The 26,682-nt window shown below is 37.6% G+C and overlaps 6 protein-coding genes and 1 long non-coding RNA gene across 12 annotated transcripts; 3 read left to right on the top strand and 4 right to left on the bottom strand.

The window, feature by feature from the left end:
• Nucleotides 1–432: 432 nt before the first annotated feature.
• On the top strand, nucleotides 433–1,175 carry BNAC04G50640D. 3 transcript variants are annotated; one of them, XM_013835331.3, is made up of 2 exons: nucleotides 433–675; nucleotides 844–1,175. In XM_013835331.3, the coding sequence occupies exons 1-2, from the start codon at nucleotides 535–537 to the stop codon at nucleotides 1,045–1,047; spliced, it is 345 nt and encodes a 114-aa protein (XP_013690785.1). In that variant the 5' UTR covers nucleotides 433–534; the 3' UTR covers nucleotides 1,048–1,175. The 3 variants fall into 3 exon arrangements, with proteins under 3 accessions (XP_013690785.1, XP_013690783.1, XP_013690784.1); XM_013835329.3 differs by having other exon boundaries at nucleotides 444–675; nucleotides 778–1,175; XM_013835330.3 differs by having other exon boundaries at nucleotides 462–675; nucleotides 781–1,175.
• On the bottom strand, nucleotides 928–2,646 carry BNAC04G50650D. 2 transcript variants are annotated; one of them, XM_013835332.3, is made up of 3 exons: nucleotides 2,210–2,646; nucleotides 1,605–1,690; nucleotides 928–1,509 (listed from the first exon to the last, which is right to left on the bottom strand). In XM_013835332.3, the coding sequence occupies exons 2-3, from the start codon at nucleotides 1,680–1,682 to the stop codon at nucleotides 1,207–1,209; spliced, it is 381 nt and encodes a 126-aa protein (XP_013690786.1). In that variant the 5' UTR covers nucleotides 1,683–1,690; nucleotides 2,210–2,646; the 3' UTR covers nucleotides 928–1,206. The 2 variants fall into 2 exon arrangements, with proteins under 2 accessions (XP_013690786.1, XP_048611272.1); XM_048755315.1 differs by having other exon boundaries at nucleotides 1,605–2,646.
• A 115-nt stretch (nucleotides 2,647–2,761) lies between these two features.
• BNAC04G50660D lies at nucleotides 2,762–3,660 on the bottom strand. The gene is made up of 3 exons (XM_013835115.3): nucleotides 3,315–3,660; nucleotides 3,121–3,249; nucleotides 2,762–3,039 (listed from the first exon to the last, which is right to left on the bottom strand). Exons 1-3 carry the CDS (start codon nucleotides 3,627–3,629, stop codon nucleotides 2,857–2,859), a joined length of 627 nt encoding a protein of 208 aa, XP_013690569.2. The 5' UTR covers nucleotides 3,630–3,660; the 3' UTR covers nucleotides 2,762–2,856.
• A 698-nt stretch (nucleotides 3,661–4,358) lies between these two features.
• On the top strand, nucleotides 4,359–12,393 carry LOC125585721. Its single transcript, XR_007322704.1, has 3 exons — nucleotides 4,359–5,442; nucleotides 11,719–11,861; nucleotides 12,119–12,393. It is a non-coding gene; the product is annotated as an uncharacterized LOC125585721 (long non-coding RNA).
• Nucleotides 12,394–12,411: 18 nt separating this feature from the next.
• LOC106378207 (replication protein A 70 kDa DNA-binding subunit-like) lies at nucleotides 12,412–15,183 on the bottom strand. 2 transcript variants are annotated; one of them, XM_013818373.3, is made up of 10 exons: nucleotides 14,721–15,180; nucleotides 14,360–14,633; nucleotides 14,157–14,253; nucleotides 13,953–14,077; nucleotides 13,793–13,877; nucleotides 13,582–13,711; nucleotides 13,296–13,489; nucleotides 13,098–13,221; nucleotides 12,808–13,023; nucleotides 12,412–12,702 (listed from the first exon to the last, which is right to left on the bottom strand). In XM_013818373.3, the coding sequence occupies exons 1-10, from the start codon at nucleotides 14,853–14,855 to the stop codon at nucleotides 12,553–12,555; spliced, it is 1,530 nt and encodes a 509-aa protein (XP_013673827.2). In that variant the 5' UTR covers nucleotides 14,856–15,180; the 3' UTR covers nucleotides 12,412–12,552. The 2 variants fall into 2 exon arrangements, with proteins under 2 accessions (XP_013673827.2, XP_048611273.1); XM_048755316.1 differs by having other exon boundaries at nucleotides 12,524–12,702; nucleotides 12,808–12,851; nucleotides 14,721–15,183.
• A 563-nt stretch (nucleotides 15,184–15,746) lies between these two features.
• On the top strand, nucleotides 15,747–24,527 carry LOC106392023 (ATP-dependent helicase BRM-like). 2 transcript variants are annotated; one of them, XM_013832793.3, is made up of 15 exons: nucleotides 15,747–16,007; nucleotides 16,100–16,265; nucleotides 16,409–17,605; nucleotides 17,709–19,016; nucleotides 19,169–19,281; nucleotides 19,497–19,584; nucleotides 19,686–19,772; nucleotides 19,890–19,982; nucleotides 20,285–20,368; nucleotides 20,455–20,658; nucleotides 20,796–21,038; nucleotides 21,111–22,658; nucleotides 22,742–23,221; nucleotides 23,320–23,568; nucleotides 23,652–24,527. In XM_013832793.3, exons 2-15 carry the CDS (start codon nucleotides 16,122–16,124, stop codon nucleotides 24,240–24,242), a joined length of 6,429 nt encoding a protein of 2,142 aa, XP_013688247.2. In that variant the 5' UTR covers nucleotides 15,747–16,007; nucleotides 16,100–16,121; the 3' UTR covers nucleotides 24,243–24,527. The 2 variants fall into 2 exon arrangements, with proteins under 2 accessions (XP_013688247.2, XP_013688249.2); XM_013832795.3 differs by having other exon boundaries at nucleotides 16,412–17,605.
• LOC106392025 (ubiquitin-conjugating enzyme E2 6-like) lies at nucleotides 24,518–25,912 on the bottom strand. Its single transcript, XM_013832797.3, has 6 exons — nucleotides 25,742–25,912; nucleotides 25,548–25,627; nucleotides 25,269–25,383; nucleotides 25,129–25,181; nucleotides 24,906–25,034; nucleotides 24,518–24,827 (listed from the first exon to the last, which is right to left on the bottom strand). The coding sequence occupies exons 1-6, from the start codon at nucleotides 25,783–25,785 to the stop codon at nucleotides 24,670–24,672; spliced, it is 579 nt and encodes a 192-aa protein (XP_013688251.2). The 5' UTR covers nucleotides 25,786–25,912; the 3' UTR covers nucleotides 24,518–24,669.
• Nucleotides 25,913–26,682: the final 770 nt, after the last annotated feature.

Genomic DNA, 26,682 nt, shown 5'->3' on the forward strand with positions numbered 1-26,682 from the left:
AAAAATAATAACAAATGTTCTTAACAAAAGATATTTCAACTAAATCATAAAATAATATATATAAAATAGAACACAAAAACATCATAGTTTTAAATATACATATTTTTAAGTCGGGTACAAATCGGTTCTTATCGGATCCGGGTCTATTCGGGTCGGTTCTTTTCGGATCCGGGTCTATTCGGGTCGGTTCTTTTCGGTTTCTGTTCTTTCGGGCAAAAAAAAATTTAGATCTAAAAAGCACTTGTAAATTTTTGGTCCGGTTCTGGATCGGGTATTTTTGGGTCGGTTCCGGTTCGGGTCTTCGGGTCCAAGTTAAAATACACAGCCTAGAGGAGAGGATGAAGATAACAGAAACATCAACCGCAATTATTCGTACCAGCTGGCAGTCGGTAAACGAATGGGTCGTCTATAAAGCCCAAACATAAATTAGTGGGCCTAGCTTGGAAGTATATATAATATAGTAGAAGAATCACTAGGTTTCCTTCTCTCTCTCTCAAAACCTAAAATCAAGAGAATAGTTTTGGAAGAGATCTTATGGCAACAGCACAGAGACACAATGACGAGGAGGAAGAGGCTCAGATCCCAAAAACAGAGTTTGAAACATCTTCTGAAGTTGAGTCAGACAAAAAAGCAGAGAGATCCACCACCAAACTTGACAAGCAAGCTATTCCCAAGGTAGTAAGTTTAGTAACAAAACTTGTTTGGCAGATCACTGTTAAAAATTCTCTCGTGTATATTTTATTCGATGATTCATTCATATATAATATAAAAAAAAAGCAGAAAAGTCCTAATCTGACAAAGGAAGAGAAGACAATAAGGGATAGTTACTTTTATTGCTGCCAGAATTTCTTTACCCTTCCCGAGATGATCGATTACATGAAGGTGAATCATGGTTTGCCAAAGACCACTGTGACCAATGTTTTCAGGGAACTTTTAACCGGTCGCAATGGTGAAGCTTATCTGAGAGCTTCACAGAGAAGAGGTCTTCAGAGGAGTAGTAATGGTACAACAAGTGGTAGTGTAGGTTCTTCTTCTTCGACTAAGTAAGTAGTGCTTGCTTTATTATTTGGATTATGATATCCACAAACTCATGTTGCTTTTCTTTGATTCGATTTGGATTTTTGTAAGGTTTTTGTTTACATTTTATTAAGGATTCAATTTCATATTGATGAATATTTTTTCCAAGTAATTTTCCGAAACATACCTCTAAGAAGGAGGAGTGCTCAGATTGTCATCTGATTCCCGCCTTTTGCGCTCAATTTTCCTTACTGTAGAGTGATACTGTGCAGCTCTCAGATACATTTCAGCATTTATTCTTTTCAACATCTCCCTGAAAACCTTCGTCACCGTCTCTGCTGTTAAGCCGCGGTGCCTGGTTGTCATGAACTCAATCAGCTCCTGTAAGGTGTAGAACTGTCGGCAGCAGGAGTGGTAGTTGGCCTTCATTATTGCTTGTCCTACCGTCAAAGGATTGGTAGCTTGACTCTGCCTTCCTCTGCCACTCCGGCCCTATGACATGATTAGTTACAATACTCAGATCTTTTAAAGGCTGTGTTCCCAAGTTATAATATCTTTTGATATATACGTCAATGAATCAGTCTTACCGACGAAGAAGCAACATCAGCATCATTGTTATTCAACGAAGAACCTCCCTTCTCCTTGTTGCTTTTCTTTTTGTCCATTGTCAGTCCTGCAAATTTTTAGAACCTGATCATAATCATCTTCAATAAAGAGTAAGAATCGCAAACAAGTAGAGATTTTCAAAACAGATCATCACAATAGTAGAATCGAGAGAATCTACAGAATGATCAGTTAAAACAATCCGCAGCTGACTACCATTTCCGAATCGATCATCATACACTGATTCGGTAAATCTAAAACTGATTTTACGAATCAAACGCCTGTTTCGATTTCAATTCACGATTCCACAAACGAGATTCGCGAATCTGAGATTCAGCTTATGAATCAAACGTCAATCTCTGATGCAACGATCGCTAGTTTCAAAACTCTAAGCTAACAATGAACAAAAGTCCAAAAAAACGAAACGAGCGATCAGTTCTGAGATTCCATGGAGATTGCAAACGAATCTATAAACTCGAATTTTAGTTCGAATCAACGAATCAATGAGCAGCTAGCAATCGATGAATCATCGGAAACTCAAGTTCCGAGTATGCAAACAGCTCCGGATACAGAGAAGAGATTGACGAACTGGCGGAGATGAGGAGGAGACGGCGATCAGATCGCCGGCGTTTCTCTCTTCCGACGATTATTCTCTCTCCGTCTCTGCTTGGCGGGACTGACAAAGTAACAAACTCTTAAAAAGATATTTTTGTTTATATTTTTCAATTTTTTTTTGTTATGGGCCGATGGGCCGTATACTTTAATGGGTTTATACGCTAGTATTAGTAGTGTCTTGAATATGTCAAAGGATGAGTTTATGTAATTCAATGGCTATTAGGAAATGTGATTAGTGCTTTGTATTATATAATGTTGTTCTTATTTGATTTTTCACTGCATTTGACTTGAAATTATTAGGCTACAGAATCAAGGAAATGTGATTAGTGCTTTGTATATAAACCGAGTGTGCAGAAGGTGCGTCCTTTTAGCACTTTTGAGTGGAAGATTTACCAGAATCTTGTGTGTAAAACTGTTTTTTTTTTTCTTATGTGCATATGTGACAGGACCACTATAAGGCTTAATTCGTTCTTGTGCTGTATGCAACTTTGGATTAATAGCTGAACAGTTAGGAATAAGCTTTAAATGAGAAAGAAAAAACAAGCCTCCATTCTTATTGTATTCTAATATCTCAGCTAAAGAGTTGAACTTTCAGTAAACTTCCTTACAGAATCAGAAATCCTATAGTTCATCCTTGGTAACATCGTTCTTGTTATCACTATCACCATCTTCACCACCCTTGCTCTGCTTCGCTTGAAGTTTTTCAACAACATCATCAAGTGGAGGATCTCCAGGTCGTCGAAACTCTTGCTTCCCTAGCTTAACCTCATAAGCCTCTTCTTGGCTCAACACGAACTCCCTTAGCTACAAAGAGAATTGATTCTATACTTGTCATCAAGATCGCTGACTAATCATTTTAAGTAAAAGTTTCAAACTTTCTATTACCTCAGTCACTTCCTTGCCGTTCTGCATATTGAACATCACCGTGCTTCGATCCACGGCCATGAATCTCACTCCTAACCCACCCGTTCTCAAAACTTTCGTCCATTTCATAGCAATATCCACCACCATATCCTTAAACCAAAACCACCATTATTCAAATCGCATAGTAAGATTCAAATCGGTTTGATTTGCCTTACCTTAGTACGTTTGACGCCTAGCCGGAGCTTGACGAACCCGACGACAGGCGCGAAAGTCCGTTTAGCCATCTCCTCCTGGATCTGATCGAATCCCATGTTGGAGAAATCCGGAGGCGGATCGAACTCGGGCGTCGCCGCTTTGCTCCCCCACTGTTTCCACGATTCGTCTTCTTCGCTGTCTTCCACGTCGTTTAGATCGTCGGTGATCTCGATCCGCCGCTTCCCCGCTTCGACGGATCCGTGAAAGTTAGAGATGAGAAGAAGAACGAGGCAAAAGAGTGGAATCAAGGAAGAGGAACGAAGCATCTTCTCCATTGTTTCTTTCTTCTTTATTTCTAAAAATCGGTTGCGTCACGACAATTAACGACATTTAACTGAAACCTGCTCATCTAAAACTACTTGCCGTTTTCTTTATTTGTAAGAGAAGTGCGTGCCGAGTGGTGAACGTTTTAAAGGAGGCAAGAAGAAGGCCTTATATTATAAAAGCCCAGTCTAGTTTTTGCTAATATTTAAACCCATTAGTAGAAAATCCGAAATTGAAGCACACAGCATGAAGCCAAACCAGCCCAAAACATATTTAATTTGACTATTAGTCCTGTAACCTGTGTTTTCAACAATTTCAATAAGTAATTATAATGTACAAGACATAAAAATTACTAGATTGTGGACCCGCGCGCCCGCGCGGGTGTATGTTATAAAGTATTATATGTTTAACATTTTTTTTAGACTATTATATTTTTTTAGAGTTTTGAGATTGAGGTATTTTGTTCAGTTTGTGCTGTGTCCAATTATAAAGCATGCTGTTGTTGAAATAATCATTTTATGAGGTAATGTAAACTTTAAAGTGTTGAAATATTTAAGTACAGTATAACATCTTTAAATTAATACTCTATAAATTAATATACACTAAAAATCTCTATAAAATAATATAATTTTATAGTCTCAAATTGAGTTTTTGGTTCAATTAGTATATCGATAAATTAATATCTCTATAAATTAATTAAAAAAATTATAGTTTTGGTGTAGTCCCAACATTATTAATTTATAGAGGTTTCACTGTTATAAGATTAGATAGTGTGTGTTTTATTAAATTTTACTAAAACATGGTGATTTTACTAATATTCAAAAGATATAATTATATATTCTTTAAACATTAATAATAAAAACAATTGGAAATTTTGAATATATATATATATATATATATAGTTATGGTAATTCTAATTTGGAAGCCCAAGACAAAGTAATTGACTAATTGGGCCACTTTAGTAAAGGAAGAGACAGAGTAATTGAATAATGGATAATTACATGATCAAAACTATTTCCTATTATATTGTATAGCCCAATTTATGCATTATATTAAAAAAAATTAAACGTGGACCATTTTATAAATATCGAAGCCCATCCTTTTTTTTCCGCGAAACCAAAAAAAAAAAACTTTGCCTTCGAGGACTTTTCTGTTTCCAACCAAAACCAAGATCGATCTTTCATATCTCTTTCTCCGTGTCTGCATGTTATTGTTGCTGTCGTTTTTGGGTAATAAGTTATCACTGAAACGATGATTGAAGATAGATCTATTGATAACTACATTCGATCTGTGCTATCCAGGTTCGAAATTAGGTTAATTTTTTTTCGATTACTTAAGATCGAAAGATACCTTCTCTGTTATGAATCTCTTAAACATAATCTAAAGTTTGGAGAGTAAATCCCATCTATAGGATAGCACATATCCCCTCCCATGTTTAATCATGAAGAGGAAACATCGTGCGCTGCTCAATTTGGCAAAAGATTATATAGGCATGATATATTAATAAAGGAGATCAAACACTTTTTTCTCAGAAACGGAGCGACAGAGGACATAACTGAGATATAGAAAAGCTGAAGCAGAGTCATGGTGAAGCAAAGAGAAAATGGAAACATCTGGAGTAGATTAGATAGCTAAGAGAGGACACAACACAGTTGTTATCTGGTAAGTTTGTTAAATTATATCAACATTGCGTGCTGGTCAAATATTATGCTAATAACACTTTAAAACGTATCCCATGGTGATGAACGTGGAGAGAACCAAGTACCAGTAACCAAGTTGCAAAAGAAGACCACAACTTCGACGGGACGAAGCACTTATAACACGGTTAGTAATAATCTAATATATTTTAACCATAAGATTGAAGAACTCTGGCTTTAGAATAGATTGAAGAACCCTGGCTTTAACACAGTGTAGAATATGTTATTAGATTGAAGAACCCTGGCTTTAGAATAGAAGTTTGATTTTTACTTGCTTCACTGATGCATAAATGAGTGTATGTTAATGATAGTCTTATATAACACATGTTTAAAGTCGAGATGGTGTTAAATAACATAAAAGTATTCATAGATTTGTAGAAATCCATCGCATAGGAATCTTATTGAAATGAATTATTGGAAAGAAAAAAAACAAATGTTCTTCGCATACATTAAAAAAAATTGTGAACCAGCAAGCAATCTTCTACCAGAATTAACATCCAAACCAGTTTGAAATCTGCAAATATGAAAAGTTGAAATTTAATTAAATACAAAAAAAAACACACATAGCAAACATAAACAATACCAGTAATCGTAACCATCAAACAAACACATACCTTATGATCTAAAATGTTACAAGTTGTCGAAAACTTCTTTGAAAACTACATTCATAGTTTTTTTCTGAGGTTTGCCATCTTCATCAAGTATCAAAATTTTCAAACCTTTTTTTGAAGTTACTCTAGACACAGCCACATATAGCTGACCATGAGAAAATACAGGCCTTGGTAGATAAAGACCAACTTTAGATAGTGATTGCCCTTGGCTTTTGTTGATGGTTATTGCAAAAGCCACAGCTAGAGGCAGTTGCCTTCTGCGCATTTTGAAAGGCAATCTGGTGTCTGATGGAGTTATCAACAATCTAGGGATATCAACTGTTTCACCTACTCGTTCTCCTGTTAAAATCTTAGCTTGAACCATGAAATCCATTAGCTGAGTGATCTGCAGCCTCGTCCCATTCATTAATCCATCTGTAGGCGCTATGTTTCTCAAAATCATAACTGGACAACCTACCTTTAGTCTAAGACAATGGTTTGGTAAACCAGAAACCTTAATTGTGTTCAGGAAATCAGGACTTAGAGCTTCGTTGTTAACAGAACTTGTATCAGAGGGATCAATGCTATCAGCACTGTTATAAATTTTTTCCTTACCTGAAAACCAAAATTTTTTTTATGAGAATAAGCTACACAAATCATAAAAGCAAGATAGAAAGAATGAAGAAAAGAAATTTACCATCTAACTTATCCAGCATATATTCATTTACTCTGTTAACATCCTCGTTAGTTGGACAAAGGATAGCTCTTTCTTGAAAAAACTTTGGCTCTTTGTTTTTATGCAATGAATTTGAATCGCCATAAATTGCTTCGCTGATTGCCTCTATAGGATGATTAGAGTCTGTAATCAAAAATCCAGAGGGTATTTCAATCTCTGCCTCACCATCATTAGGCTCAGAAAGTTTACCATCGCCGACTTTTAATATCCACTCAGAAAATTCCTGTAGATCTTTTGACTCTTCTAGTGACAATCCAGCTGATAGCAATCTCATATTCTTGGTGAGCTTAAGTACTTTGCAGTGCTCCCAAAGATATGATGAGTTCAGTGAGGCCATCACAATTTCAGCTCTACCAGCTCCATTTATAACAGGCAACACCTGCCTAAAATCACCACCAAAAACAACAACCTTTCCACCAAATGGCTGTGTATCGTGCTTCCCCACAATATCAGATAAACTTCTATCCAAAGATTCAAAACAATGCTTGCTCATCATAGGCGCTTCATCCCATATAATAAGTGATGACACTTTGACTAAATTAGCTTGGTCAGATCCATGCTTCATAGTGCATGAGGAAAACTCATCTGGATTCAAGGGAATACCAAATCTTGAATGAGCTGTCCGACCGCCTTGCAACAACAACGACGCGATGCCACTCGAAGCAACATTTAAAACAATATCTCCTCGAGATCTGATAGCTGCAGAAAGCAATTTCCAGAGGAAAGTTTTCCCTGTTCCACCAAAACCGCTAACAAAAAACATTCCACCATCTCTTTTATCTACAGCCGAAAGAATCTGGTCATATATGTTTCTTTGCTCGCAAGTCATTTTTGAAATATCTCTGTCCAGAGTTTCTAACAAAGATGCACGGCAATAACTGCGTTCGTCTAACACCAAGACATTAGAATCGTTACTGTTTTTTCTTGGCAATTCAGGCATAGACTCAAATCTTGATAGAGAAGTACCATTGCGCTTCAAAATCTTTTCTATCTCTAGCAAAGCATACTTCTTTTTATCATCATCACTCAGCAATAGACCTACAGTGAAAACAAAATGGACGGGCTAGTCAAGTAAATAATGGGAAATAGAAAGAAATATTTGTGGCATTAGCTAACAATATGTAAAAAAAAAGCTAACCTGGTCTATTTAAGTCTCTTCTCCTGTAATACTCAATATCTTCTGACAAAAACTGCCAAGTTCTTTCCCATACAGTCTCCGGAGTAGATAAAGTGTTACTCATAAGCATCATAACAAACACTTTTCGTAGCTCACTTGCTGTGCTTTCAAAACTTCTTCTTACTATGTCATCAATGTACTCCTGATCATCATCTAATAACCCACGAGCATAACATGCTGCTTTGTAGCTTGGATACAGAACATCTTGATAAGTCTTAATGTCCTCATAACTGGTGGATCCTTTGACAACGTTCAACAATACACGCAAGAAATAAGCATCTTCTTGGGCCCTAGGTGTATAATTAATCCTCCCAAGAGCAAATCCTCGCTTCCTTCTTTTGAACTTCTTTGACCTTTTGTCATAAATAAAGTAGTTTGGAATCTGAGCATAGGTCAATGTTTTTGCAAGGTCGTCAATTTTGCACAACTCAAACCAAGCTAAGAACATTGTATTTTTAATGAGCTTCCGGCTGACAACTGCTTTCAATTTATCTTTCCCATTGAATGTAACAACTTGCTTTCCGGAGAGATGGAAACTAAGCTTCTCAACAGCAGTTGATCGATAGTGAATAGGAAATTTTAAAACTCTCCACGTTCCTTCACATGTGGAAACGTATCTGCAAGATCAAATTCAAAAGATCAAAATCACAACTAATAATAACCGTCACAGCATACCATAAAGCTTGACAATGCTTATATACCTGCAATCGAAGAATTCCTTCAGTTCATTCCTTTTCTTTTCAATCTTCTCCTTAGTAATCTCGACATCTCCTAACTCACTTGCAACAATATTGTCTGGGGGTTCAACAGCAACTGTGACACGATCCTGTCCTTTATTAATGTATTTGAATAAATACTTAATAGACCCAACTTGGTTGCACCACTCAACGTTAATATGAGCTCTGTAAAGAAGAGACAATTTCCGGTTATAAGGAATAACATATCGATTGTCACACTTCACTCCATTCTTCAAAACAAAGTTCTCGGACTGTTGACGCCTTCTGTAAACCGGAAATCCTTCATTATTAATAGTGGTCTTCTCAGCAAATGCTTTAGGATATGACTTAGAGCAACGCCCATTCTCCATACAAGGTGATTTCATATTAGCTGGTCCACATGGTCCATGAATCATCATATCCTTAATGACCTCATAAAGTTCTGGTTCTTCCTTTTTATTAGGAATCTCTGCAGAAATTATATCATCAATATCGTCTGTTGTAGGAACCTTTATCTTCTTCATGAATAAGAGAATGTGAGCATGTGGTAAACCACGTTTCTGGAACTCAATGGTGTACATAGCTGGTTTAAGGAAAAAAAAATTAGTCCAAATGAATTGTACATCTAAACTTCAAATTTAAGCCAACAACAAACTTACATGAACGTGTCTCTCCCAAAATATTCTTCTTGGTTAAAGCATCCATCAATGAATCAAGTTTGATCTTGAAAATCCTACAAATAACGTCTGATCTGTCTTCAGCCTTTAGCTTCCTTTCCTTAACATATCTTGTGATCTCTGGCCATTTGGGATTACATGTGAAAGTGATGAAAAGATCTGGGAATCCAAAATGTTTACATATTGTCATAGCATCCAAGTAATTGTTCCTCATATATCTTGGACTCCCTACAAATGAAGCTGGTAATGTAAACTCTGATCCTTGTTCACTCATATCCACTTTCCCTGCATTCTCAGACTCTTTAATGGAGTCATAACAATCTGATCGCAATGAAGGTTGGTTTAACTTCAAATATCGCAGGCGATTAGACTCAATTGTTGTGAATGCATCCACCACAAACTGCTGAAATAGCCTTCTAGAATGTAGGAGAGAATGAGACTCATTCTTACGTTCATGAAGGCGAAAAGCAAAGAATTGCCTCGTACTGATATTAGGCTTCTTCTGTTTCTTTGTCTTTTCTGTTGCTCCTTTCTTAATACCCAGTCTGAATCCATCTTCTCCATACGTAAACAGAAGAGGATATTGAAGTGCAAGATAGGAAGCATGAATCTCGTTTATTCTCAGCAGTTTTCCTGATTTTTGTTGTAGAACAATATCCCTTTTGTCCATATCAAGACTAAAATCTCCAGGAATCAGAGCAGCAACCTCAGAGACTGTGGGTGTGTTATATGTCCTTCCATCCTTTAACCTCTCACTAACAATCCTCATATGAAAAGAATTTTCAGGATCTGTGTTAAAGCGATCCCTTGCTGATCTGAACTTTTTTACATATGGATTGACTTCATTCAACATCTTCATCAAGCAGTCAATTATGTCTTTTCTGAGATGATCTTTTTTCTTTACGCTAAGAGCATGTTTACAAGAGCTGTAAAACATAGAAATAAGATCCATGTTAGTTAGACAATCTAAAGGACAGGTTAAACATGTAAACTGTTATACCTTAAACATTTAGCTCTGTTTTCAACTTCATTCTCTGTGTCAACTATGTATAGCTGTCCAAACTTTGGTTCACTTCCATCAGGTGGTGTTAAATTGCCCAGCAAATGGTAATTTTCTCCTTGAAGCTGAAACATATCAGGCCCTATACCTTTTTTCAAAGACCTCTCTACTTTACCCCCAAGGGAAGTGAAGGAAAATACCATATTATAGGGTCTTATATGTTTTTGGAAATGTCTACTTCTTGGATCATCTTCTTCTAAGAGTTTTTTTAGGACTGGTGGTGGTTCTTTCAACAAAGGTAATTGCACCTGGCCTTGCATACAACATAGTGAAAATATAGGTTTCTTTGCATTTCTCCGTTTGTTTAGGCGTTCTCCATACCACATGATAGCACCACAATGAGAACAAATGTAGTCAGGATCACCTTCATCTAAATAGTCTGCAAAATAATTTCAAAAATAGAAAAATGTCAATAAGACAATCAAACTAAACTCTTAACGTGTTTATAATTTGGATGAAAAGCACGGAGTGGATACCATTTTCATCCAAATCTTTCTTGTAAGATGATTTAGGATCCTTTGGAACATCACCACGGGAACATGAGTCACTGTTCTTTTTAGTTAATTCGTTTAGCTCATCTGTTTCGAAATCCATAGGATCATCAAAATCAGAATACTCATTTTCTGTTTCAGTATTCTCTAAAGAAGAACAGTCAAAAACTTGATGGTTATCTTCATCAATTAGCCCTGCACACAAAAAAAAATATGAGAGACTCCAAAATATAAAATGACAACATTCAAAGAAAGCAATAAATGGACTTGCTACCTCCAAACAAATCAGTTCCAACTAATGAATCATCTTCTTGTATGGTCTGCTCTGATGAATTGAATGTAGGAGATGGTGCTTTTCTTTTTTTTTTCCTGAGATGCGCTATATTAGTTATGTCTTTCAATACATTAGTTGAACTCTTGGATTGATGGCATCCATTAGTTTTGATAGCTTTGAAGCTCCTCTTTTGTAGATCCTCTGTTATAAAATTAAAGAAGGTTGCAGTGAATATAAAAAATGTACAGGTTAGACGTTATGTAAAGTAATAAATAACATAAATTGATCTTACTTGATAATGCAGTTAAACAACTTTTGTCAAACTCTGGAGTGTCACTGACTTGGTCTTTGATTGTATCGAGACCTTCCAAAGATATTAAAATGAATAACATGTCAAATGCTCGTAGTTTGGTAACGATTATAAGGCTTAACCAAATTTGTATGAAACACTTACCAAGGAAAATTTTTCGTTTATTTCTTGGTGTTTGTGGTGAAAACTTGCTTATTTGTTGATAAAGAGGAATTGTATAGTTTGGAACATGGTGGTTTTCAATGGTTTCGAACAGTCTGTAGTAAATAGAACTTAATGGAATAGGCTGTTTTGAGATGGGAAGAGAATTACTCGGACTCCTTGAAAGATTGGGCATATCATCTAATGGTGTTGTTATATTTGTTTTGGCAGTGTCGGAATCGGTTCTTTTGTCTCCTCTTTTCGTGATCATGATTTGAGAAAGACGATGTAGAAATCAAACCATGTGTGACGATAAGCCTGGAGAAATGGGGCAAGATTGAGACTGGTCACGATGAGAACTCTCTATTTTTGAGGTAATCTCGTATTTTCGGTTCAAAATTATAGATTGACAATATATGGTTAGCTTGAATTTAGGAAAATGGTTAATATTAGTATGTATATTTAGGCATGTTGATATATTTATACAGTTGTTACAATTAATTGTTATACCTCTTCATACTGTAACAAATAGATACTTATGATCAATTATTTCTGTTAAAAAAAAAGGGTGCATTTCAATCCAAAATAACTGGTTGATATAACTATGAATCAATCGTTTTTTTCTTTGCAGTCACATATGTTAAGATGATATGAAGAGATGTCAACTGTCCTGAAGTTTATTGGTTTGTGAAAGGAGCTAAATCTGTAACAGAATCAGCCATTAATATTCGACCAAACAGGTAAGTTCTTTTATGAACTCATTACTTTGGTGTTAGTTATCTCCTTTAGTTTCGACAGTTTAGAACTATATGAGTTGATTGGTTAGTTAGGCTGTAGTGTGTAGTTAATAAAATTGTTTAGAATATTAAATAAATTAGATTTTCCGGTTTGATCCAAAGAAACAAATTTAAAAAAAAACAACCTTCTTATTGAAATCAAATATTAAAATAAGTAACATAACAAAATAGAACCAAAGAAAACAGAAAACTATGGAAAACCAGAAAAAATCATACTAAAAACGTTTTAGAGAAAATTGAAGGGGAGAACTTGTTGAAACTCTTCAGATTACTCAGTTTTGGTCTTTTCCTGTTTGATCATCTTGGTGCACAGTTTCTTGGAAGTAGATGAATGGTCATTTAGATCCGCATCATCTTCTTTGCGCTTTGAAAAGGGAGTTTTAGGATCTTCTGGTGAACTTGATTCCAACATCAATACCTAAAATCAGTAAAAGCCATAAATTGTTTTTGATAAAACACAACACAACACAATCTAAACACTTATAAAGATAAAACACAACACAAATTAATCTAATAAACTTACATCACCAGATGACATGGTAGATGAAGATGTTCCAACCTCAGTCACTGCATCAGAATTGGTATCAATACTTAGAACTTTATCTCCAGAACAAACCTCTAAAACCATGAAGGTGCCTGATCCATTGGTGACATTTTCGGAGCCAAAAGACAGCCCAAAACAGAAAGACTTTCCCACCAAACTAAGGATTGGTTCTGGTAGTATCTCTGGATCTTCAATCTTTTATTCAATTAAAAAATCTATGAGATTAAAAATATGTATTATCCACAGTCAACAATATTAAACAAACTTACTTCTGCATATGAGCCATCCCATAGGGCTTCAGCTGTATGGCCAATGATGGAATTTGCAACAGAGCCTAGTAACATTAAATTACATGTGTCTGTGTCATCTTTCACCACAAGATGAAGCTTGAACCTAATTAAAAACACAAGAACATATAAAAAAAGTACAGGAGATATTAAAATGTAAACGTGGGTCTTACAACTTACTTGGGTCCAACATTAGTGATATTAGCATTACAAACTTCACAGCGGAACATTGGTTTGTCAAGTTTTGTCATGTTTTCATAATCAATCTTTGGGAGCTTAATGACACGTTTACTGTGACGGTTACAACCAATGTAAAACCATGCCCAATCAGTGTCTATTGCTTCAATAGTGCAAATGATCTTACAAATCTCCACCTGCACATATATTTTTTCAACAGATAAGTTTTTTTCACGCATAAAAGTAATAAGCAAAATCATTCAAAACGCTAAAACTAATAAGTTTGAACCTGATTTCCGTCAATGATTTCAGAAATAGACCTGATCTCAGCATCATTCCAGTCATAAGTTATGCGTTTACGATCCTTCTTTCCATTAGATTTATCAAAAGGAGCAAGTTGTAAATGATGATCAGATAGCCTAAAACAAATATAAATCCATAATAATCATTCACTCATGTGTTTATGTAAACAATATAAACTAAAAATCGAAGTCACTCACCTTTCTGTTAACTCCAAAACTTCAGGTTCTGTTGGATTAAGGTACATGCGTGATGCATCGAAGGCGTTTGTGATTTGAACCTCTCCTAGTACATATAAAAATTTACAGTTAAAATCAAATAGAGTAAATAGTATGACATAATTCTGAAGAACCAAGTTACCTCTGAAGAAGTTGATTTTGGCAAACCTTATCAAACAAATAATAGTTCGATCTTTGCACTCATCAATGAAAGCTTCTATTTGCTCAGCATAAGATCCCCAAAGGCAACATGCAAGATCGTTTCCTCTGTAAAGTTAGAGTTTAGTTAATAATGAACTGAAATCTCTTGAATGTTATGTGAAAGTTAAAATTCATGAGAACTTACTGTGAGTCAATTAGCCTAAATTCGACCCTTTTCCTGTCTTCTCCTTGTGCTTTGACGGTTTGAACATTTCCAAGTTCATGAACTCTCCCAATCACATCTAACGGAAAACCAAAATAATAAATAAAGTTTTCCAAATAGTATAAATACATCTTGCACAAAAACGATATGTAGACAATTATGTTAAGAAATGAAAAACGTAGTACCTATAAGGTATGAAACCTCTTTGCTTTTGCTTGTGGCCTTTTGAATGTCTTCATAATTGGCAAGAGAGAGGAAGAGACGGTCATCAGTTAAATCGGAGCCTCGTACCATAGTTTCATCGGATATACTCATCTTGTATTTGTGGCTTGTTGTTTTATATTTGCCTCCGGCTGGAGTCATTTGCATATTTTCAATGACTCCCCATTTTCCTAGTCGGAGCTCACGTTGAACACGGTACATGAGTGTTCGTTTGCAAGAGGCTTGGATTTTGTTTCCCTAACAAACATAAAAATTGTAAAATTAGTCCATGTTCTTAAATCAAAACCAATTATAAATGACAAACGTTTTGAAATTGTGACTTACCCACTGGTCTGCTAAAACCATTTCAAATGTATCACCAAAAGGAGTGTTCTGCCTCCAAGAATGTAAGCACTTGACCTGAACTCGCCAGTGATTCTTAAAAGGACGAAGTTTTGTGAGAGGATGAAAAGTAGTCATTGTCGATATTTTAATAGAAAGTGCGTAGACTGATATGGTTTTGATGTTATTGGGGCAAATATATATAGCGGTATCTTAAATTAGGGTTTACATTAGGGATGCACGCCGTAAAATAATCAATGATCGTGGTAGTTGTGATTATTTCCTATTAGATATCGAATATACAAACCAATTTTTATTTCCAAATTGTATGAGGTTGTTTGAAAGCTAGCGTAATAATAGGAATATTTGTTTTTAATAATTTTATTTAGCGTGATTCGAAATATTGAAATCAAAACAGAATATTTTGCTAGTAATGTGAATGATATGATAATGCAATTGTTAGGATGAATCACTAAGATATAGGAATAAATCGTGGGAGGTAAAAAAATCTTAGGCAATTCATTAACTATGTGAGTTATGATATCGATTAATTGTGGGACGCACGGTTAACCTTTGGGAATCAAAAGTCGGGTTGGTTTATTAAAAAAACAATCGTTGGTTTTGGTACAATTTAAATCAAAACTCGGTGTTTTAAAAGAGTGGCATAAGGATGTAATATTTGTGGAAAACTCAGAGCTATTTCTAAAATGTACTCTTGTTTTAATAGATTAGATTTGTAATGATTTTTAGCCAACCACCTTTTGATATTATTATTACCCAATATAAAACTAAATACATTTAACATTTTGCCAAAGGAAAAAGACAAAAATTCCGAAACAAAAAACGTGGACAAGTGCCAAATAAATCACACGTGTCTCGACATCATTTGCCCATTTTTTAAACAGAGAAGGATAGTTAACGTAATAAAAGTGAAAACCGAGGGCGTCGTCACGCATTTTCCGTGTACTGATAGTGCGGGCCCCGACAATAAAAAAAAAATATCGGTTTTATACAACTCCTTCTCCAAAATAAATTAAAAAAAAAAAGAAAAGAAAAGAAATGGGAAGTAAATCCCATCCCAGCTAGGGTTTGACTGCAGCAAGGGGAATCTCTGATCGCGTGAATTCTGGAGTTAGGAATCGTCGTCGCTTCCCGTGGATTTCGTTTCTCGAGAAGCCACCCCACAAAGGATCTGGTTTATTCCGTTGCATCCCGCGACTTTCGTTTCTCCCTCCCAAAAAGAAATTCGATTCAAATCTAGAGAGAGAGAGAGAGAGAAAGTGGCAGAGAGTGAGTGTGTGGCTTTGTAACGTTTATTGCTTCATTTTTGTTTGTTGTTAGGGGTTTTGAACATTTTTGTCTTTATTGTGCATTTGAATTAGGTTTGATTGCTCGAAGAATTGAATGCAATCTGGAGGCAGTGGCGGAGGCCCCGCCCGGGGCATGGGTCCGGCGGGTCGGACCAACTCCACATCATCCGCTGCGTCTCCGACTTCTTCATCTTCATCCGTGCAACAGCAACAGCAGCAGCAGTTGGCGTCTAGGCAGGTAAAGAGTTGCGAAATTATTGTAAAGTTTGTTGGAATTGTGAATAATGTTCGTTTTGGAGGTGTAAAATGATCTTTGTAGTCGCTAATTTTGTTTCTTAATCTTGCTTTCATTCAGTTGCCAATTTATTTTTATAATTGCAGCAGCAGGGGAGAAACTCAGAGGCAAATGATGGCATGTTCGCGTATCATCCTGGCGGGGTTCAGGGGATGATGGGAGGTGGTAACTTTGGTTCTCCGTCTGGCTCTATGCAGCACCCTCAACAGCCTAGGAGATTGTTTGACTCTCCTCAACAACAACAACAACAACCACAGGGCTCTTCCCAAGATGGCCAGCAAAGTTTTAATCCGATGCAGCAAGCGTATCTTCAGTTTGCTTTACAGGCGCAGCAACAAAAGGTGCAGCAGCATGCTAGAATGGGAATGATGCAAGGCGCGATGCAGCAGGCATCTAATCAGGCACAGGGCTCGTCGTCTAATCCATCGGCTGAACAGTTTGCTCGCGGTGAAAGGCAGATGGAATCAGGTCACGAAACAAAACCCCATCCCCAGCAAGTTGGGACTGGACAACTAATGCCTGGAAATATTACAAGGCCAATGCAGGCACCACAGGGTCCGCAGGGTGTGAATAATATGGGGTCCAACCAACTCGCGTTTTCACAGCAGTGGCAGGCCATGCAGGCGTGGGCGCGGGAGCGTAATATTGATCTCTCGCATCCTGCCAACGCCAGCCAAATGTCGCACATACTCCAGGGAAGAATGGCTGCCCAACAGAAGTCTAATGAAGGAAATGTGGCTTCACCGTCACCGTCTATTCCAGTGTCTAGCCAGCCATCTTCATCTTCAGGCGTTCCAGGTGAGAACTCGCCTCGTCCCAACTCTGCTGGTGATATCTCTGGGCAGTCAGGATCAGGAAAGGCCAGACATGCAATATCTACCAGCTCATTTGCCTCGACTTCCAGTCCTAGAATGATGAACCCAGCTGCGAATCCATTCTCTGCCCAAGGGAGAGATAATCCAATGTATCCTCGCCATTTAGTTCAGCCTACGAATGGGATGCCCTCTGGAAATTCCATGCAGACGTCTGCGAATGAGACACATGTTTTGGATCACAATGCTTCTACAAATAAAGGTTTAGGTTCTGCTGAACATTTGCAGATGCAGCAGCCTAGGCAGATGAATGCACCCAGTCCAAAAGCTGTTCTATCTGACGCTGGTTTACTCAGTAAATCTTCCCTTCAGATTGGACAGGGGATCAAACAAGAGCAACAGCGATCAGGATTTACCAAACAACAACTCCATGTTCTCAAAGCCCAGATACTGGCATTTCGTCGTTTGAAGGTGTTTAGCTCTGTCTGCCTCTTCATTTAATATTATTTTTTCATATAACCTGTCTACAAATCACGTTGTTTGATTTTCTTTCCTTTTGCCTTTTACTTGACAGAAAGGAGAAGGTTCTTTGCCTCAGGAGCTTTTTAAATCTATTGCTCCACCACCGCTTGAAGTGCAGACTCCGTTGCAGATTTTTCCTGTGAAAGTACATGTTCAGGATAGGTCTTCAGACAAAACTGTAGAAAACCAAGCAAGGTCACTGGAGCCTGGCAAAGAGTCTCAGACTGCTGCTTCTTCAAATGGACAGATTTTTGCTAAAGAGGAAGATAATGGTGGAGATACAGAAGTACCATTGGCGATGGGCCACAGCCAATTATTTCAAAATCTGGGAAAAGAAGCTGCTTCTACTACTGCGGCTACGAAAGAGGAGCAACAAACTGATGTATTCCCTGTTAAGTCAGACCAAGGAGCAGATGCTAGTACTCAACAGACTCCTAGAAGTGATTCTAATGCTGATAAGGGAAAAGCTGTTGCATCTGATGGAGGCCAATCTAATGTTCCGGCACAAGCAAACTCTCCCCAGCAGCCTAAGGATACAGCCTCCGCCAGGAAATATCACGGACCATTGTTTGATTTTCCCTTTTTCACTCGAAAATATGACACTTATGGATCTGCAACAGCCAATGCCAACAACAATCTCACATTAGCTTATGATATCAAAGACCTGATCTGTGAAGAAGGTGCAGAATTCTTCAACAAGAAAAGAACAGATAGTTTGACGAAGATAAATGGTCTCCTAGCAAGAAACTTGGAAAGGAAAAGGATTAGGCCGGATCTTGTTTTACGGCTTCAGATTGAAGAGAAAAAGCTCAGGCTATCGGCTCTTCAGTCTCGTGTTAGAGATGAAGTGGATCGACAACAGCAGGATATAATGTCCATGCCTGATAGGCCATACCGTAAGTTTGTGAGGTTGTGCGAACGACAACGCCTTGAAATGAATAGACAAGTACTGGCCAACCAGAAAGCTGTTAGAGAAAAGCAGCTGAAAACCATTTTTCAGTGGCGTAAGAAACTCCTTGAGGCTCACTGGTCTATACGTGATGCACGCACTGCTCGTAACAGGGGAGTTGCCAAATACCATGAAAAGATGTTGAGAGAGTTCTCGAAGAGACCAGATGATGGCCGGAACAAAAGGATGGAGGCACTGAAAAATAATGATGTAGAAAGGTACAGGGAGATGTTGCTGGAACAGCAAACAAATATACCTGGTGATGCTGCTGAAAGATATAATGTTCTCTCTTCATTTTTGACCCAAACGGAAGATTATCTCCATAAACTTGGAGGTAAGATTACTGCCACAAAGAACCAACAAGAAGTGGAGGAAGCAGCGAATGCTGCAGCAATTGCAGCGAGATTGCAGGTATACATATTGCTTTTATACTTTACCCCTAATTTTCAATTACTCTAGACAATTTCAACTTAAATGTGGACTTTGCATGTCTTAGAGAGCAGAACTCTTCTTTTTCAAAGTTATTGTTGATAGTAGCTTGTCTGTTTCCGTTCTTGATGCAGGGCCTTTCAGAAGAAGAGGTCAGGGCGGCAGCTGCTTGTGCTCGGGAAGAAGTTCTGATCAGAAATAGATTTGTGGAAATGAATGCGCCAAAAGATAATTCATCTGTTAACAAGTAAGTCATTACACAGACCAAAAAAATTTAGATGAGGAAACAGCAAAGCACTAGTTGTTACTCATAACTTATCAGCCTGTGCAGCTTACTGCTTAAAAAGTATGTGCTGATCTGTAAAATACCGACACTCAGACTGTACACAACGCACAACTGGGAATCTCCTTGGGTGCTGCCTTTAGCGTTTCCCTTACCCTTTTTGTTATGCCTTACTCTAGGTATTATACTCTGGCTCATGCTGTAAATGAAGTCGTTGTGAGACAACCGTCGATGCTCCAAGCTGGAACTTTGCGTGATTACCAGCTGGTATTTCTTTCATCCAGGCTCTATCACGTTGTATTGTGAATTATTTTTCTGTTGTGCCACATTTTACTGGTTTCTAAGGTATTCTTCACTGTGCCCTTCAGGTTGGATTGCAATGGATGCTCTCCTTGTATAATAACAAATTAAATGGGATCTTGGCTGATGAGATGGGTCTTGGAAAAACTGTGCAGGTTAATTTTGCTCTCAGCAGGGATTCCTGGATTTACTGTACTTGCCTTGGGCGAGCATTAAAGCAATTATATTCTGTTGGCACTATATGCTGATTATTTTTGGTTTTCTCTGTGTAGGTAATGGCACTGATTGCTTACCTTATGGAGTTCAAGGGGAATTATGGACCACATCTCATCATCGTTCCTAATGCTGTTCTGGTGAACTGGAAGGTTTGTGATTTCTGTTAGAATATCCTATAATTTTCTCAGAAACCATGCACCAATGGTTTATTCGAGACCTCACGTCTATAAACTCATAATTTCGAAAGTCACTTCCCCAACAACCCACAAGTCTCATTTATCCATTATTTATGCTTAACTTTGACTCAAGCCTGTTAGTTGTGCTGACATAACCATTTCCAGTTGATGAACTCGTCTGTGTTCCGTAGAGTACTTATCAGCTCTTGCTATCTCTTGTCGACTTCTATATGATAATTTTATACACGGTTAACAGTTTTTTTTTTCTTTTGCAGAGTGAACTCCATACTTGGCTGCCATCCGTTTCATGCATATATTATGTTGGTACAAAGGATCAACGTTCAAAATTGTTCTCTCAGGTAAACTTTGAAAAAGCTACATTTGCTCGAGATTTTGTTTTAAAATTGTTGATTGATAGAAAAATCTCCTGTTTTCTTTAACACAGGAGGTTTGCGCCCTGAAGTTCAATGTCCTCGTTACGACTTATGAGTTTATTATGTATGATCGATCAAAACTCTCAAAAGTTGACTGGAAATATATTGTTATTGACGAAGCACAACGGATGAAGGACAGAGAATCTGTTTTGGCCCGCGATCTTGATCGTTATCGCTGCCAGAGGAGATTACTTCTCACTGGGACACCTCTACAGGTTGGTAAAAGTAAAGCTAATTGGGCATTAATTGATGACATTTAACATTTGGAAACCAAGATTCCATGAGTTGTTCATACATATCATGTTGAATGTGATATAGATGATTCTTATTCTGCTTTTATGAAATCTTGTAGAATGATCTGAAAGAGCTTTGGTCACTATTGAATCTCCTCCTTCCTGATGTCTTTGACAATCGAAAAGCATTTCATGATTGGTTCGCTCAACCCTTTCAAAGAGAAGGTCCTTCGCATAATATAGAGGATGACTGGCTGGAGACTGAGAAAAAGGTCATAGTCATTCACAGGCTTCATCAAATTTTAGAGCCGTTCATGCTCAGACGTCGTGTTGAGGATGTCGAAGGTTCACTTCCTCCTAAGGTAGGATCTGTCATATATCGATGCCATTATTTTTCGTCTAGATGATTGTTCTGACAATGCTTTCGGTTACAGGTTTCCGTAGTTTTAAGATGTAGGATGTCTTCTATTCAGAGTGCCGTTTATGATTGGATCAAAGCTACTGGAACTCTAAGAGTTGATCCAGACGATGAAAAACTTAAGGCTCAGAAGAATCCGATCTACCAAGCCAAGATATATAAAACTTTAAACAATAGGTGCATGGAGTTGAGGAAAACATGTAATCATCCATTGCTCAATTATCCATATTTCAATGATCTTTCCAAGGATTTTCTCGTAAGGTCATGTGGAAAATTGTGGATTCTGGATAGAATTCTTATAAAGCTACAGAGGACAGGCCATCGTGTATTACTCTTCAGTACAATGACTAAACTCCTTGATATCTTGGAAGAGTATTTGCAATGGAGGAGGCTCGTATACCGCAGAATAGATGGGACTACCAGTCTAGAAGATCGGGAATCAGCTATTGTGGATTTCAATGATCCGGATACTGATTGCTTTATTTTCTTGCTTAGTATACGTGCAGCTGGAAGGGGTCTCAACCTTCAGACTGCTGACACAGTTGTGATATATGATCCGGATCCAAACCCCAAGAATGAGGAACAAGCAGTTGCCAGAGCCCATCGTATTGGGCAGACGAGGGAAGTAAAAGTGATATATATGGAGGCAGTTGTTGAAAAAATGTCTAGCCATCAAAAGGAGGACGAGCTTAGAAGTGGTGGTTCAGTAGACCTAGAGGATGACTTGGCTGGGAAGGACCGGTATATAGGATCTATTGAGGGTCTCATAAGGAATAATATTCAGCAGTACAAGATTGACATGGCTGATGAAGTCATTAATGCTGGGCGGTTTGACCAAAGGACGACTCATGAAGAGCGGCGAATGACATTGGAGACTTTATTGCATGATGAAGAGAGATATCAAGAAACCGTCCATGATGTACCTTCTCTCCATGAGGTGAACAGGATGATTGCCAGAAGCGAGGAGGAAGTTGAGTTATTCGATCAGATGGATGAAGAATTTGACTGGACCGAAGAGATGACTTGTCATGAACAGGTGCCTAAGTGGCTTCGAGCTAGTACCAGAGAGGTGAATGCTACCGTTGCAGATTTGTCTAAGAAACCGTCAAAGAACATGTTGTCAAGCAGTAATCTAATTGTGCAAACTGGCGGGCCTGGAGGTGAGAGAAAAAGAGGGCGTCCCAAGAGCAAAAAGATTAACTACAAGGAAATTGAAGATGACATTGGATTATTCTCTGAGGAAAGCTCTGAGGAAGTGAACGTTGATTCTGGGAACGAAGAAGAGGGAGACATTGGACAATCTGATGATGATGAGCTAACTGGTGCTCTTGGTGATCAACAAACCAACAATGGCGAATCTGATGGAGAGAACCCCGTCGCTGGTTATGATTATCCTCCGCGGTCTGGTAGTTATAAAAAAGTCCCTCCACAGGATGATGCTGGTTCTTCAGAATCTTCGCCAGAAAGTCATAGATCGAAAGAGATGGCTTCTCCTGTTTCTTCAAAAAAATTTGGCTCTTTGTCTGCATTGGACACTAGGCCAGGTTCTGTCTCGAAAAGACTGGTAGGCACCTGGTTTTGTCTTACATGCCTCTCTTCTTCCTTGTCGTGTGTGTAATGTTTGTTTCTTTAATAATGTTGGAACAGGTAGATGACCTAGAAGATGGGGAAATAGGAGCCTCTGGGGATTCTCACATAGATCTCCAACGATCCTATGACCGTGATGAAGGGGGAGGAGAACAGGTTTTGCAACCTACAATAAAACGGAAACGGAGTATTCGTCTAAGACCCCGTCAAACAGCAGAAGGAACAGACGGTAGTGATATGCCTGCAGCTCAGCCATTGCAAGGCGATCGTAGCTATCGATCAAAATTGAGAACAGTTGCTGACTCGCATGGTTCAAGACAAGATCAGAGTGATTCATCCTCGAGACTTCGGAGTTTACCTGCAAAGAAGGTAGCTAATACTTCCAAGCTGCATGTATCATCACCAACATCTGGTAGATTGAACGCCACACAGCTTCCCGTGGAGGACAACGATGAAGCTGCTAGAGAAACATGGGATGGAACTAGTCATATAGGCTCTTCAAATGCAGGTGCAAGAATGTCCCACATCATACAGAAACGGGTATAAATATATTTCATTGCGTTCTATTTTATTGTCGACGAGTCTGTACATTTATTTTGTTTGGGTTTTCTGAACTTACCCGGTGCTTGACTTTGCAGTGCAAAACCGTCATTAGCAAACTCCAAAGGAGAATCGACAAGGAAGGTCAGCAGATTGTGCCTATGCTGACGAATTTGTGGAAGAGAATTCAGAATGGTTATGCAGCTGGAGGTGTGAATAATCTTTTGGAGCTACGAGAGATAGATCAGCGGGTGGAAAGGCTAGAGTACTTAGGAGTTATGGAACTCGCATCTGACGTGCAGTATATGCTAAGGGGAGCAATGCAATTCTATGGATTCTCACACGAGGTTTAAATTTTTTTTGCATCTCAAATAACTATAAACTCTTTCGATTTTGTGTGTGTTGATAATGTGAATAAAATCTTCCGCAGGTGAGATCTGAAGCAAGGAAGGTTCACAACCTCTTCTTTGATCTACTGAAAATGTCTTTTCCAGACACAGACTTCCGGGAAGCAAGGAACGCTCTTTCCTTCTCTGGCCCAAGCCCAACTTTGGTATCTACATCGTCCCCAAGAGGAGCAGGTGGTATTAGTCAGGGTAAGAGGCCAAAGCCAGTAGACGAAGAGGAACCGGAGCCAAGCTCTCAACAACGCGAGAACTCAAGGATCAGAGTACAGATACCTCAGAAAGAAACAAAGCTTGGCGGGACATCAAGCCACACCGATGAGTCTCCAATTCTAGCTCATCCAGGGGAGCTAGTAATCTGCAAGAAGAAGAGGAAAGACAGAGAAAAGTCTGGTCCGAGAACCCGAACCGCTGGGTCCAGCAGCCCGGTTTCGCCTCAGGCTATGATAGGTCGTGGTCGTAGAAGTCCAGTGTCAGGTTCGGTTACAAGGGAAACAAGGCTAGCTCAAGCTACTCATCCAAACAACAGCGGTGCGGCTGGTGATTCAGTTGGATGGGCTAATCCGGTGAAGAGGCTAAGAACAGATTCTGGTAAAAGAAGGCCAAGTCATTTGTAGACAAGAGTAAGCCTCTATCTGTTGTCCTTAGTGGTTGGATGTGATTGCAATGTAGCAGCGAGTCTTTGACCTCTAGTAAACAAATAAGTCCCTATCTTAGGTCTATGATTACTTTCTTGGTATGTTTAAACTTTTACAGTAACCATTAGAAGATATAAGTCCTTCACTATCCCCATCTTTAGAGATGTTTAATGTATAAAAACAAACAAAATGAGATTATGGATTCATGTTTAATTTGTTGTAAAAGATTGCAAATTGTTTAATTTTATTTACAGTTGAAGCAAATGAAATTTTCAATATTATTCCTAAAGGATTAAATAGAGTTTACAAATTTACAGAGGAGTGGTTTTTCTCCTCTATATGCAATGAACATCAATGGTTTATATTTTTGGAAATGAGGTGCAAAGAAAGATTTGTAACAGAATAATCAAGGATCGGCTTTTCCAGCAATTTCATCGTTGTCATCAGAGTCTGAACCACGATCGCTCATGCTATCATCTTCATCTTCATCTTCATCTTCATCATCACTTGAGATCTCCTCAGGTGCTCCTATGTCCTCGGGTTTAGCATATGCCTTGCAATACTCTTCAAGGTGTCAATGAGAGGTTGAAGTGAATTAGAGAAGCAAATGGGAAGAGAAGAATGTGAATTTTATTTGTTTACCTTTGACTTTCTTCTCATAGGCTGCACGGTCTCGCATCAAGAGAGATGCAGCTTCTCCGTTGAAAGGATCAGATGGGTTTGGATATAGAAGCAGTTGAGGAAGGAATGACTCGAAGACATTGATAAGATCTGATAAAACAAACAACAGAACATAAATGGATGCACTACCAATACAATCATCAAGGCATTCAAAAACACACACAGAGAAAATAATATATATTACCAAACATTGGGCTCCATGTCTGGTTTATTACATCTAAGCAAACTGCGCCCGAACTGCCACACAAAACATGAGAAACATATAGTTTTCTAGATAGTGCGCGAGATAGATCAACATTGATAAGCTATTATTGTGTGACTAACGACTCATCGACATTGGGGTGAAAGATCTTGTTGACAAAACCAACAGAAGGAGATTTGTAAGGGTAAGCTTCAGGAAGTTCGACTTTGATCTTCCATACACCTCCCTCATATAGACCTTCACACACACAACAACAAAGATAGGCACTTAAAAGCTTTTCGTTTCTATCATCTATGCTCCTAAAACGATCCAATACACAACAAAGAAAAAGAGACTCTAAGGCATTTCAACAAGTAGCTTATAAGCACAAAGAACAAGACAAAAGAGACAGAGAGGATTACTGTCAGTGGGGCCATGGAAAGTGACGTAGAACATCTGCAAATCGTCGTTGATTGTATCCACCTTGTAATCACTCATCATCCTGTCATCCCAAGAAGAAGACAAAACATCAATAACAAGAGATCATCATCATCATCAACAGATCCGAATCGAGAGATGAATTCGATCAAGTGAAGAGAATTGAGCATATACATACAATTTCATCATGTCCATCTCTCGGCGTTTGCTCGGTGAAGCCATGCCCCGATGATTCTCCCTTTCTTCTTCTTTCTAGAATCTGATTTGATAGAGAGAGAGAGAGAGTGAGATTCGAAAATGAGAATGGACGTTTATTTGCCTTATCCTTTTCCCTTTGCTTTTTTTTCTTTTCTTTTACTTTACTGTTGCCGTAAGATCTTTAACAACTAAACGATTAGTAAATTAATTAATCGTATTCAAACCAATGGCTAGTTCATCATGTCTTATCGATTAGCAAATGATGCTTTGAACGTAATTATTTACTAGACTTTGACCCGTGCACCCATGCAATTTTTTTTTGTTTTAATAAAATACAAATATATCCCATTTCACAACATGAAAAAGTAATTGTTTGTATATTTGTTGATTGTTTATATTGTGATGGGATATTAGACAAATCAAAATGATGTATTATATAAGATATTTGTCAATTAATAATATTTAACTATATTATCCTATTTATAATGTATATTTATTTATTTCTTACAAATATTTTATGTCAAATAATAATTCTAAATTTTCAAAATAAAACATCTTAGGTAAATTACAAATAGATGGGTTAATATATAAACGATATATACTATTATTTGAAAAGTAAATTTACTCATTTTTCATTCTCTCCATAATTTTAGGTTTAGTCATATTTTATGCTTAATTATTAATCAATAAATAATTTTAATGATTTAGTTGATAATTTATCATTCTCTTGATAATAATTAAAATTTTCTAACGATAATATGATAGTTAATTTTATATTATATTTTCTTTAGTAAAATATATTATATATGTTTATATTATATTTGGTTTAGTAATATTAATTCGGATATATTTTAAGATATATATATCACATAAGATAAAATGAATCTTCTATCTTTTAAGATATTTTTTTTATTACAAACA

The sequence above is a fragment of the Brassica napus genome, chromosome C4, assembly GCF_020379485.1.
Source record: "Brassica napus cultivar Da-Ae chromosome C4, Da-Ae, whole genome shotgun sequence".
Lineage (NCBI taxonomy): Eukaryota > Viridiplantae > Streptophyta > Magnoliopsida > Brassicales > Brassicaceae > Brassica > Brassica napus.